Raw genomic sequence first — 14,265 nt, 5'->3', positions numbered from 1 at the left:
GAGATAAGAGGGATGCAGAATGGAAGGACAAGAAATTGATGTAAAAAATAATGCAATGCAGTGGCAATGGAAATTTTTATTATATGGAACTGCCAAGTGAAGATGAAGGGGAAGGAATTAAGCCTGATGGTGGAACTGACTTAATGGATACAGCGGGAAATTGGGAGGTAGAATTAGCATAGAGTATGGGAATGCAACTGAGCTTGAAGAGGAAGAGGGAGATCATGAAGCCAAAGGCAACAGCAGAGAGCATGCAAGATGAAGAATATGAGGCAGAAGTAGCTGCAAGGAAGAAAAGGTACCTGAACATACAAAACATGGCTGAGGAGGCGGGCCTTAGCATGCCCCACTTGCAATCATGAGTTGCATAAGTTGGAACTGTCGCGGGTTAGCGGCGCCTGCGACAGTGGCGGAGGTGCAGAACCTCTGCAAGCAGTATAAGCCGAGTATTATCTTTTTGATGGAGACTAAAGCCAGTGAAAAACTGTTGATAGAATTAGGAGAAAAATCCATTATGATAAAGCTTTTTGTGTAGAATCCCGGGGTTTGTCCGGTGATTTATGTTTATTTTGGAATGATAATATCAGTAGTAATGTTTATGCATGGTGTCTTAATTATATTAAAGCTACTATTAAATATAAGAATGGAGATGAATGGGAGTGTAATTTTGTTTATGAGCATCCAGATCCAAAGAGAAGGAAAGATTTATGGAAAGAATTATCCATAGAGAATGTAAATCTTAATAAACTGAGAATGTTAATAGGGGATTTCAATGAAATTTTAAATTAAGAAGAGAAAAGAGGCATGCATCCCAAACCAAGAAATCAGATTTTGGTGTTTAGAGATTTTGTGGATACTAATGCACTTATGAATTTTGAGTTGAAGGGTATGAGATTTACATGGTTTAGTAATCCTAGGAATGGATTTATTACTAGTCCATAGAGAATGTAAATCTTAATAAACTGAGAATGTTAATAGGGGATTTCAATGAAATTTTAAATTAAGAAGAGAAAAGAGGCATGCATCCCAAACCAAGAAATCAGATTTTGGTGTTTAGAGATTTTGTGGATACTAATGCACTTATGAATTTTGAGTTGAAGGGTATGAGATTTACATGGTTTAGTAATCCTAGGAATGGATTTATTACTAGGGAAAGGATTGATAGGGCCCTATCCACGTGGGAATGGAGGAGAATGTATCCAAATGCTGTGTTAACAACTATACCTTCTATTAGCTCGGATTATACTCCTCTAATTTTGAGGTTTGAACCAAAGGTCAAGATTAGAAAAGAATTTAAATATGAGGCATATTGGGAGGATCATGATGAGTGTGAAAATGTTATCAGAAGGGGATGGGGTAGGGAAGGCAGATCAGAAGATGAGAACTGGAACAAATTAATTAAGAGAATGGAAGGAAGCAAGAGGGAATTAAGAAAGTGGAGTAAAGTGATATTTAAGAGAGCAGATCATGAGATCGAAAGGATGAAAGCAAGACTACAAGAGATTATGAGCTCAGATTTGGCAGAGGAAAGACAAGAAGAAATTAAGGAATTAAAGAGAAGAACCACCTTTCTATGGAAGCAGGAAAAAAAATTCTGGGGACAAAGAGTCCGGATCAAGTGGCTGAGGATGGGAGACAAAAATACAACTTTTTTTCATGCGTCTACAGTTCAAAGGAGGGACAAAAATAGGATTGAAATATTGAAAAATGCAAACGGGGAATGGATAAGTGAAGAAGATGAGGTGAGGAAGATGGCTGAAGAGTATTTTGAAAGCTTGTTCAAAGCCATTAAAGATCTCAGAATGGAGGATTGCATTGGTAAAATTCCAAAACGAGTAACACAAGAGATGAATAATAGTCTCATTGAAGATATTACTGATAAGGAGATTAAAGATGCAGCTTTTAGCTTAGGCAGCCTTAAAGCTCGAGGCCCTGATGGACTTAACAGCCTGTTTTTCTAAAAACACTAGGAGATTATAGGAAAGGAAGTTACCGCAGTAGTAAAGAACTTTTTTAAGGAAGGAACACTAAATGAACAAATTTGTGAAACTACTATTGTCCTGATCCCGAAGGTAAAGTAGCCAGAAACTCTTAATCAGTTGAGGCCGATAAGCTGCTGTAATTTCGTGTACAAAATTATATCAAAAGTCATGGTGATGAGGCTGAGAAAAATATTGGACAAGATTGTATCCCCAACTCAAAGTGCTTTTGTGGGTGGGAGGTTGATACAAGATAATATTGTCATAGTGCAAGAGGTGTTCCATAGTTTGAGTAGAAAAGGGAATGGGGGATCAAAGAATTTGGCCATTAAAGTGGATATGAATAAAGCGTATGATAGGTTGGAGTGGGATTTTATTGAAGCCACCCTGAAGGCGTTTGGTTTTGATGTTATGTGGGTAAAGTGGGCTATGGAATGTGACGAGTAACATACAGAATTAAAATCAATGGAAATTTATCAAGATAGATTCGACCTCAGAGGGGTCTAAGACAAGGGGATCCCTTTTTTCCATATTTGTATATCATTGCAGCCGAGGTTTTCACAATACTTATGGAGGAGGCTCTGAAAGATAAAAGAATATCAGGCATTAAAATAGCTCACTCAGCACCTACACTGACCCATCTCCTTTTTGCGGATGACTGTATCATTTTCTCAGAAGCAAATGAGGATGAAATATACCAACTGATTTCAATCCTCAACTCCTTTATGAAGGCTTCAGGACAAAGGATAAATTTGGAAAAATTTGGCATAATCTTTGGGAACCAAATATCTATTCAGAAAAGAGTGAATATAGAGGAGATTCTGAATATGGCTTCTTGAGAAAATCCTGGAAAGTACTTGGGGCTTACAGCTCAATGGGGAAGGTCCAAGAACAGAACCTTAGCATGGATAGAAGACAGGGTCATGGAGAAATTGGGAGGATGGAAAGAAAAGCTGTTAAATCAAGCGGGCAAAGAAGTACTAATTAAAGCAGTGATACAAGCCATCCCATCATATGCTATGAGTATTGTTAGGTTTCCTAAAGGCTTTTGTCAAAAATTGAGTAACAGAGTGGCTCGATTTTGGTGGGCTTCAAACGGAAAGGATAGGGAAATTTATTGGAAGAGTTGGAATAACATAAGCTTAAGCAAAAAAGAGAGAGGCTTGGGTTTCAAGGACTTATACATTCAAAATTTAGCTTTCCTAGCTAAACAAGCATGGAGGATGGTAGAGAGTCCAAATGCCATCTGGGTAAAAGTACTTAAAGCTGTGTACTTCCCGAATGGTAATTTTTGGGACGCAAAAAATACAAGGAACTCCTCTTGAGCATGGAAAAGCTTGGTACAAGGAAATGATTTTTTGAAAAGGAATGGAAGATGGATAGTGGGAGACGAGACTAAAGTGAGAATTTGGGAGGACAATTGGATTTTGTAAACGAATAAAATACAAGAATGTAGAAGGTCTGAGTTTGAATATGTAAAAGATTTGTTAAAGGAGGGGGAATGATGGGATTTAAGTAAGCTCACTACCTGTTTCAGGCAAGAAGATATAGGAAAAATTATGAAAATCCCAGTAAGTATTATAGATAGAGAAGACAGATTTATCTGGCCTCATACTTTTGAAGGCAGGTATTCTATTAGGTCAGGGTACAAGGTGGCGAGAAAAGAGATTTTAGCGGCTGGTGTAGGAAGCCCTTCGACAAGTGACGATATTAAGAACTTATGGAAAGAATTATGGGGATGTCAAGTCCCACAAAAAATCAAGATGTTCTTATGGAAAGCTGCCCATAACATAGTGCCAGTGTATGCTAATTTGTATAAGAAAAAAGTTACTAACAGCCCTATGTGTCCCATTTGTTTGCAGGAACCAGAGACAACAGAGCATGCCATGCTATTGTGTCCATGGATTAGAGCAGCATGGTTTGGATTCCAGGTTCAATGTAGCCCAACACCACAGACAGTTACAAGTTTCGGCGCATGGATGCTTAAACAAATAGGAAGAATTAGAGAAGAGAGGAGAGAAAGTCAAGATAGGCTCATCAGCAAACTAGCTTTCCTAATATGGGAAATATGGAAATCAAGGAATCAGGCAGTTCACTAACATGTTAGCATCAATCCAAAGACTACTATAATGAGAGCCATACTAATGGAACAAGACTTCATAGATAAGAAAAAGCAGCAAAGAGTAGAGCCACAGACAATTAAAAGGGACAGGACTAGGAGGATTACCTGGAAACCACCACCATTGAATTGGGTCAAGATTAATGTTGATGCAGCATATAACAAGAGCACTGGAAGTGGAGCAATATCAGCAGCAGTTAGAGATCACAGGGAAAAATTGATTACCGATTCTGCAGTAAGGATCAAGGCTAGTTCAGCACTGGCAGCAGAGGCAATGGCAGTTATGAATGCTCTGATAATATCAAAAAACATGCAAATGGAAAGAGTAATCATTGAGACTGATTCACTTACTTTGACACAAGCCGTCAAGTCCAAAGGTAATATAGGTGAAATACAACCTATACTTCAAGATATTAATTTGCTGATGGAGAATTCCGACAAATGTGGTATGACGTGGGTACCCAGAGAAGGTAATGTTTTAGCTCACTCCATAGCTAATTTGGCTGCAGCAAATAATCTAGGATCTCGATGGTGCTTGGAACCGCCAGAGACAGTCAAGATGATTTTGAACAGAGAGGTAATAAGAGTAAGTCCAACGATTAAAGAGCAGAGCACACGCATATATGCAAGCAATTTGGAAACAGAAGTTAATAGAAAAGGTGAGAGCAAAAGTGGAAACCAAGGTCTAGTTGGGAGATAAAGGAACAACAACCAAAATTTACAGCGGAGCCAAATCAGAGCTGATGACTATGGCACGGTCAACGGGAGTATCTATCGGCAGCATCAGGTAGACAATGATCAAGAGGGCTCTCTAAGAAGTGTAGCAGAGATTGAAGTCACCCCAGTATATCAGTTTAGAGAGAAGTCACGAACTTCAAGCCATGGCCAAGATGGAGTTGTAGCTAGTGGTGATGAAGGAAACACGGTGAGGAGTCCCAATGACGACGGAGGATAGCCAGGCAACAACACAAAGAGCAAGTCGACTCGGTAACGATGAGGTGTAAGAGCAGCATCTTCTTTGCATAGAGAAGACAACAATGCAGTGTTGAGTTTTGGGAGTGTCATCCATGAAAATGGAACGCAGCTGCAGCAAGCAATTGTGGGGAACAAGAATTTCAATACCGGGTCGGGTTGGGTTTTGGGGTGTTTGGTCTGGGCCTTTTTTAGGCACTAGACAATGACAAAAAAAAAAGATAAATATTTCTTTTTCTAATACTAAAAATACTAATTATTTTTTCATTTTTTTGTTTCACTGCAGAAACTTTCTTGGTTTCGTCCACTCAAAAAATAAAAGTTAGTAGAATAAAAATAAAAAACAAAACTTGTATATGTTATTTTTAATTTCAATACATTTACAATAAACTTCCTACCATAAAATACTTATCAAACACACTCCAAAGTGACCTCCAATTCCATTGGCTTGGAATTCTAATGTCCATGAAGTAGATACCGAACATCCCTTATTCCCTTTCCCATATATGATGAGATGCTTCCTAATGCTAAAATGTTATAAATAATAAACAATAATGCCCTAAGGCTTCATCAGTTATCTCCCTTCTCTAGCACTCAAATAGCTCAATGCCCTTCATTCTTACCAAATAAAGTTATTATATTATATATTAGAAATATGCTCTTTTAGATTGACAATAATATGCATCAAAGATAATGGACATCCATTACCACTGGCTAGGCTTGCCATGATTCCTTTCACACCAGCTTTTTCTATTATGGTGAGGCAAATCATCAAGAATCTTCATCAAGTTAATGGATTTTAGGGTCAATGAAAAGAATAATGACAATTACACAATTACTTTGTTTTTGTTTCAAAGGATGGTTCAAATAAACGTCAAATTTCTCATGAGAAGAGTGAAAAAATGAATCACTATATTTCAATAGTTTCATTTTGTGGAATTGAAATATTGAAAAGGAAACCATTGATTTTCCATGTCCTGCTGGCATGTGACAAATTAAACAATGGTATATAAATCAGCTGAAAAAAGTTGTAGAATTTTGGGTCGAAGTTGAATACTGCGTACCCAATAAACATTCATAAATCATGAGTTACGATATTTGCACCACCAAAATTTCTCAAATAATCTTTTCATTAAGTTCTATTCGTGTTTCTCTTTCAATTTCCGTCGATATAGCTTTTAATTTTGTAATTAAATCTTTTTTCTATCAAAATATTAAAAATAAAAAAAAATATTTTTTACACAAATAAAATAATAAAAATTTAATTATAAAATTAAAAATAATATATAAATTCAATTAAAATTAAAAAATATATAAATTTAATTATAAATTTAATAAAATTATAACAACTAATAAAATAATTAAACTTAAAAAAAAAACAAGAAGTAACTTTTTGTCGGTGCTCAATAGTATGTGCAAACAGTAATCTTCAACTAGAATTTCTATATATTCAATAGAAAATAAACTTAAATATTTCTTGGACTTATTATATCAAAGCCTGCCCTTCTTAATGAATCCATTGATTGGCAAAAACTCTTGCTAAAATATGATTTAAAGTTATTAATTAATAATAATTAAGTATAATTTAAAAATATTTATTGACTTATTGTTAGGTAGATCTTTATTAATTATTTAGCAAAATTATTTTTAAAAAATATTGATATATTTAAACTAAAAGTTTCAGTAATATTCTTAGAGAATCAACAACGAATCAGCCAATTTTAGCCAATATACTAAAAAAATTCATTCATTCAAAATGTTTTTGAAATTATTATTATTTTACTTTTTTTTTCTCAACACCATAATTTTACTCATTAACACCACCGTCAATCGACTACTGTTGCTCTANNATTCTTTTACTTAAATTTTAAATTTTTTAATGTTTAATTTTAAGTGATAAATGTTGGCTACAATAATGTTTATTATGGAATCTTGATTTTCAAGAATTTCTCAAATTACACAAATGTTAAGATTCAATATTTACTTTTCCTTGCATTTGCTTTATATTTTGAACACTACATAACTTTCTATGTTTTTCACTAACAATAGTGATCCTTAACATTTTACTAAAAATTAAATGTGTTTAGAATTTAGTTAAGCTTTTTCATCTCATTCAAAATTGCAATCCACTTTTTCAAACGTTGCAACTTTTTGTTTGGTTGTTTTCCTAATTAATCCCAACTAATGTCTATTTTGACCCTAAAACCCTAATTCTGCTTTCAATTTCATCATGAGATTTTGGCAAAGGCAACGCCAAATTCAAGCACATACTAAGTTCTGATTGGTCAGCAAGTAAGTACATAAATAACTAGTATAAAAAAATTTGACTATAATTGTAGTAGTAATAACTAAATAACTAACTATAATATACATAATAATCAAGCCATAACTTTTTCATAACTAAGGATTCTCCAATTCTGCTACAGAATCCATCTTTTGTCAAAAGATATTGACTTGATTAGTATCCTTTTCCATTTTTTCCATATCTTCAATGGTGCTATACAACCAAATTGCAATTTCTCTTTAGAAAGGAAGAAAGATCTAGAAAAAAAAAGAAGAAAAAGAAAAATATTCTCTTTTTTAGCTTTACAGCCCTCCAAATATGCCAAAGGAATTTGTTCCTTTTTTTTTAAATTATTTTAATTAGATAGCTTGATTGACACTATAAGAGAAGAAAATGCCACAAAAACCTCTCTCTTCATCAAAGAGCTTCCTCATAGCTCATTATTCTTTTTTTTTTTCTTTTTCTTTTCAATGGCTAGTTCCAAGAGGCAAATTGAGGTTCAAACAGAAGATCAAACACCACATAAATGGTGCAAATCATTGGGAGAAGAGGTTTTCAAAAGATTCTTCAGCCAGGCTAATCCAACAGTGCATAAGGTTTTTGGTGATGGATCATTATTCAGTCCTATGTTGTTTGGGAAATTCTTTGATCCTTCTGATGCATTTCCTCTTTGGGAGTTTGAGTCAGATGTGTTGTTGTCTCATCTTAGGAGCAACAATCAAACCTCTGTTGATTGGTCTGAGACAGATGATGGATACATAGTAAAGGCTGAAATACCAGGTAACACAAAAGAATCATGCCCTCTTTGAGTTTACTTAAAATTTAAAAATAATTCGGTTGATGATTGTTAGAGATATAACCATTTATGTTGCTTCTTCCTATCAGCTTAAACTTTCGAGATGAGTGTTTTATGACATGGTATCAAAACTCTATGTCCGAAAAGTCTAGAATTAGATCCTTTATAAATCCTAAAAATGAAAAAATAGCATAAGACAAATAAAAAAAAGAAAAGAAAAGGCCTATGGAAAAATCAAGCAAACCAAAAAAAAAGCTCTTGCTTGGCTTAAGCTTTTGGGATGAGCGGATTCATGACAATGACGATCTAAAGAGTTTGATTACTTTTCAAATTGAACATGTGTGGAACATAGTATGAAACGGAACCTAAAACCTTATGAAACAGCTCCATCATGTAAATGAATTGAACTTAGAGGGTGAATACCGAGTTTCAACATATTATGTAAAATCAGATTAAGTTAAATTTCATCATATCACTTAATCTTAGAGGAGATTAGCATATACTTTCACAAATAGAGATGTGTTACACAATATTGTCTAATATCAGGGGAGATTAATAATTTACAAGAACAAGAACAATGGTTTATGAATGATAAGGCCTAGTTTAGTTATTACTACTTTATTAAGAATTTCTGTGACACAAGTGATTTCTGAAAAACAGGAGCAGGGAAAAGTAACAACATTCAAGTGCATGTTGATAATGGAAAAGTTGTGGAGATTAGTGGACCATGGAAGCAAAGAGAATCATCATCAAAGTCGTCATCATCATCATCATCACATGACTGGAGGTGTGGCCATTGGTGGGATCATGGATTTGTAAGAAGGCTTGAGATTCCAGATGATGCTGATTTCAAGAACATTGAAGCTCACTTATACAATGACGTTTTCTTAGAGATACAAATCCCAAAGACCAAAAGGGGTACCATTGCTGATGTGGCCTAAAACCAAAGTTTCAATGCTACTAGAGTTTGTTTACAATCCTAGTAGTAACAACTTTTTATGCAAAATTGATACTTACATTTTGACATTTAACAAACTTGTTATTATAACTCTCATACTTCAATCTAATGTTACTATATCAGCAAGCTTATTCTAATGATGTAAAATATAAAAATATACACAGAAGGAAGGGAATAAAGATAAAATTGTAGTGTATATAAGATGCACTACTTTATATCTTCTGAAAATGTTGCTGCTGTTCATATTACTTTGCTCTGATGGGAGAGTAATCTCAATAAAACAATTTAGAAGATAATAATATATTGTATAATGTATATGAAGCCATGACCAATCTCCAATTTTCAGAAGAACAAGAAGCAAATTTATATTCAACATACATTCATGTCTGAATCAAGAGGTTGTTGAAAATAGTTATTGTTAGGTGAGACTCATGACATTTGCTTACTAAACCGTAATTTTTATATTATTACATTATATTCGAGTAAATTGATTTAAAAAATGTTACAAGAAGCAGAGTGCATGCATGGAAGATTATTATCAAAACAATAATACTTGTATATTAATAAGACATTAATTTTATGTGTCTAATATCATGTAATGGTGAAAAAAGGAAGAGGGTGTGGCATAAATAATGGACTTGCATAGTAGCATAGCCACTCCCACCAGAGTCAAAAGGAAAATGAACATTCAACAGCCTTATTAATATTATGAATGATAAGAGCCGAATAAACAGGTTAATTATAGGATTCATGAAGCAACAATGATAGTATCTGTTGTAGACGCAAATTTCACCCCAAAGAAGTGAGTGGCATTAATTAAATGTTTGTTTCGTTTGGCACATTAAATTTGTAATCACCATTTGTAGAATTGTAGACTTGTCACTCATGACTGAGACTACTCAACTGTCTAAAGGTGACTAAGTAAGTAACAAAGAGGAAGGTGAAAAAACAATAACACCATTAGAATTAGAAAATAGAAATGGAGATGCGGGGTATCGATCCCCGTACCTCACGCATGCTAAGCGAGCGCTCTACCATCTGAGCTACATCCCCGCTTTGATTATTGCTACCTATACGTTTTTAGATCAATTTAATTTTACTTAAACTTTTTTTCCCCAAAAGTTTTGAAGGCCAAAAAGAAGCGAACAAAAAACCAGACACTAAACCACAGACTAATTCTCATACATGACATTTGGAGCATCCACTAATCTGCTACACCTGTTCCCAGGCCTGCAATAGTGCAACCAAATTTATGTACTTTGTTACCATATTTAATTAGCCTAACTCACTTTTGTCTCACTCTACATTGGGTAGGTTTAAATAAGTAGTTAGGCTAAACCAACTTTTTTTTTATATAATAAAGTCAACAAGTCACAAACAAGAAATGAAGAAAATAATTAATGCTATATATGGAAAATTTTTAGCCTAAGGCCATTGTATATTATGGATCCAAATGATAAATTACAATGTCAATATGGAAAGTTTTATTAGGTGGATGAGCAAAGGTATACTCAATATACTTACCAAACCATAGCCTTGCAGTTATTATTCCTTACACCTAACTAAAGATATTGGTAATTTGGTAGTATTGTTTTGAGAATTAAACCTCTCTAGTCTCTATATATTTCATAAACTTAAGCAACAAGAACAGATCAGCATTGCTTAATTAACAATCTAGCAAAGCAAATTACTCATGTTGCTACTAGCTTATTACTACATTATTTTTCAGTTAAAAATAGATACACTACAACACTTTCTTGCTAGTAATATTATATATATATATATAATATTACATCTTTCATTTTTATTATTAAAAGTAACGGATAAGAAATTAGGAAAAAAATTGTTAATTAGTGGAAGAAAAAAAGAAGTCAATTAGTGTCGACTCAAGCAAAATAAATATAAGAAAAAAGTATTAATTAGCTTCTTAATATTTTTGTTAAAACTCGAATCATTCTCTAGAAGATTGATTGGCCTATTTCGAAAGCATAAGAGCTAAAACGTGCATAACAAAATGTTACAAGGATAAAATACAAATTATAGTTATACTATAAGCCTTGCTTGAATTACTCATTAAATTTCGTAGAATTGTATCTTCCTAACTATTGCGAAACTAATATGGCGTGTAATCAATATCAGTGTCTTATTTTCTGTACATACAAGAATTTCTTGAACAATAGTTGCCACGCAATAAATAAAATGTAACACATATATACGTACTTTGATTGTGCAATTCATAGGCCTAGCTAATGGAATATGATTTATAATCTTAATTATTTTATCCCATTAAAACTTTTGCCGACACTAGCTAGATAGACCAAAGGGCAAGATCCGAACATCCAGATAGAGGAAGATTGTGACACAAAAAAGAGAACCTTTGATCTTTATTCTTCTTAACATATACATGGAAAATGATGTGCACTACAATATTATTGTTATTCAAAAATGCTATGCACATGTAAAAATTAATTATCACATAATTTTGTATAAATATAAATATTTTTTAAAGTTAATTAAAATGTTTTTATTATTTTAATTTGTGCCATATGGAATTATGGAGGACTATAAGTCAATTCCATGAAGGCATGAAGCATTATTTGAAGAATAAGGGAGAGAGAGAAAGAAAGAAAAAGAAAGGGTAAGGGTCATAGGAAAAGGACAAGGAATGAAGCTGAGTACCAACAAGAACTGAATGGAACCACCACCAACTACTACCTTATTGATCATGATGCCATGCTAAATTGGCTAATTGCTAATGCTATTATTATGTGCATGCTTTATTTCACTTTTTGATTTTCCATTATTGTGCTAAAGTTGGCAATTGGCATATAGAAAAGTTGGGTTTGTTAAAAATATTTCTGGGGGAACCTGATGAAAGAGAAAATTATATTCTTAACTCACATCTGACGCAACAGAATATTTTAATTACTAAGTAATTGTTTTTAGATTTCCATGCAGTTTGGCAAAGTTTTGGAATCGGAAACACATGATGAGAACTGAAGTATAACAATTCTTTTTTTTTTTTTTAAATAATAATCTTGAACTTTAGTTTTGAGTGAGAAAAAAATGGTATATATTAACTAACAAAAAATTAATTTTTTATACATATTCATAATCTTTGTAAAATATTTGATATTTGAACATTATTATTAGAACATCTAATATAAAAAAATACCCATAATTAAAAAAAAAAGAAAAAACAAATGTTATGGAATTAGGGCAAATTGTGTTGGATCCTGGTACTTCAACAGTGTGAGGAACTTATTTTTTATAATTATTTATTGCTATGTTTATAGTTAAAGAACATTAAAGTGGCCTTGTTTTATTTATTCTGTACAATGTATGTCACCATAGCAATGGGAAATGTTCTGTTGTTCCTGCAGATTTGGGCGGGGGAAACAATTAATTTTTGGATCGAACTACTGTATGTGTCATTTTACCTAAGAAAATGGCTCCTAGCCCCCCTTTAATGGGTACAAAGATATGTGACTAGATATAATAATAATAATAAGGCCATGTTTTCAACATATTTAATGTCTTATTTATTCTCAAATAATAGCAATAATCTTATTGCACTAATTAACCACTGTTCATTTTCAATAACTTTTACTTGTTTTATTGATATACAACTTTTTTGTTTTTTTTTTTCTTTTCTTTTCTTTTTCGGTATGAACTTCATATTAATAGCACTTTATATTATGTATCATTATTATCTTTCTAGCTAAAATTACACTCAAAATAACTAATTTGAATTAATCTAATAGTTAGTTTATTAATCTATTTAAATAAGTGTTGAAAATTCGAATTCTTTCTTATACATATAGTAATTTATTGACTAATAGCAAATTCTTAAATAAAATTCGAATCTGCGATAAATTAGTCATTGATAAAAAATACTATAAAAAAACAAAAAATTACATCTCAAATAAATATTGAAATAACTCTAGAACATAACTTAGCTATTTTTGTAAAATAAGTAAATAGAAAAACATTAGATGATGAATATTTTTTATTAATATTAGTTAATATTTTGCATTAATATTTTATTTTTATATTATTAAAATTTAAAATTTAAGATTTAAAATTTAATATAAAATATTATTAGGTCAAATAATAATAAAAAATAATAAATTTTGTTGGTGGTATAAAATTGTTCGATAAATAATTATTACATCAAACCATGTAAAAGATAAAAAGACAATGTAGGGAAGCACCTTGGCCTTTGGTGATATATATTCATTCCATTTCCACAGATATAAATTAAAGGTTCATTTCTTATTATCGAAGCATATAATAACAATAGTCAATAATGCACCAAACCATCATTTTCACATTATTTTCGTCGCCCCATGTCTATTACATAGTCAATTCCATCAATAAATAGGTTACATGGCTTAGCTCAATTTATCCCTCCTTAGGGTTGGTTTGAAACGCACCTAGAGCTCGCTTTTGAGTAAGCTTTATTTATGACTAACTAAAAAAAATATACATTATAAACTAAATTCACTATATTTACTGTTAGTTAGTGTTGCAAGTGTGAGTAGTGTTGAAGTTAGTCTCATATCAAAAAAAATAGAGAAGAGTGAGGAGTTTATAAGATAAGAGATCCATTAACTTGATTTATATCATTCAATGCTCACCTTTTTTTCAATATAAATATTTAAAAATATAAACCATGTCATATCTAATCCAATAGAAAAAACAAATGAGTTAATTTGTTTGTGTTTGTCATTGTTTGTAAAATATATGTTTAATATGTATATTTTATAANGACTCACAAAAAAAAAAAAAAATTTGTAATACTATAAAGTATCAAGGCACCCCATATAACTCTTAACTAGACTCATACAATTACTAAAACATACACATATATAAATATGAATATGGAACATTATGATTATAAATACAAAAACATTATTATGAAATAAATGAAATGCATGGGAGACCGAATCATACACGTGAATACCACCACCACACAAGTTCAAAATTTTTTGAAGGGCAGTAAAATCAAAATCTATCTATTCATCTTAAACTAAGATCCCAACTGACACACAGTACCAAAACACAAACCACAACACAACACAGATCTGTATAATCTATTGGAAGCTCAGGGACCAAGATTTTGAACTCATTAAAAAAATTTTTAAAAGGAAATTA

At 32.3% G+C, this 14,265-nt stretch overlaps 1 protein-coding gene and 1 non-coding gene across 2 annotated transcripts; one reads left to right on the top strand and one right to left on the bottom strand.

Moving 5' to 3' along the window:
* On the top strand, positions 7,729-9,330 carry LOC107614444 (21.7 kDa class VI heat shock protein). The gene is made up of 2 exons (XM_016316652.2): positions 7,729-8,134; positions 8,811-9,330. Exons 1-2 carry the CDS (start codon positions 7,825-7,827, stop codon positions 9,089-9,091), a joined length of 591 nt encoding a protein of 196 aa, XP_016172138.1. The 5' UTR covers positions 7,729-7,824; the 3' UTR covers positions 9,092-9,330.
* TRNAA-AGC lies at positions 10,089-10,161 on the bottom strand. The gene has a single exon. It is a non-coding gene; the product is annotated as a tRNA-Ala (tRNA).

Source organism: Arachis ipaensis, chromosome B08, assembly GCF_000816755.2.
Source record: "Arachis ipaensis cultivar K30076 chromosome B08, Araip1.1, whole genome shotgun sequence".
NCBI lineage: Eukaryota > Viridiplantae > Streptophyta > Magnoliopsida > Fabales > Fabaceae > Arachis > Arachis ipaensis.
The sequence above is the reverse complement of the archived record's forward strand: the minus strand, read 5'-3'. Positions and strand labels throughout refer to the sequence as shown.

Excerpts from the sequence above, each read along its gene's own strand:
- LOC107614444 (XM_016316652.2), top strand. The coding sequence starts at position 7,825 with ATGGCTAGTTCCAAGAGGCAAATTGAGGTTCAAACAGAAGATCAAACA. Across the intron at positions 8,135-8,810 it reads AGTAAAGGCTGAAATACCAG|GAGCAGGGAAAAGTAACAAC; the intron begins GTAACACAAAAG and ends TCTGAAAAACAG.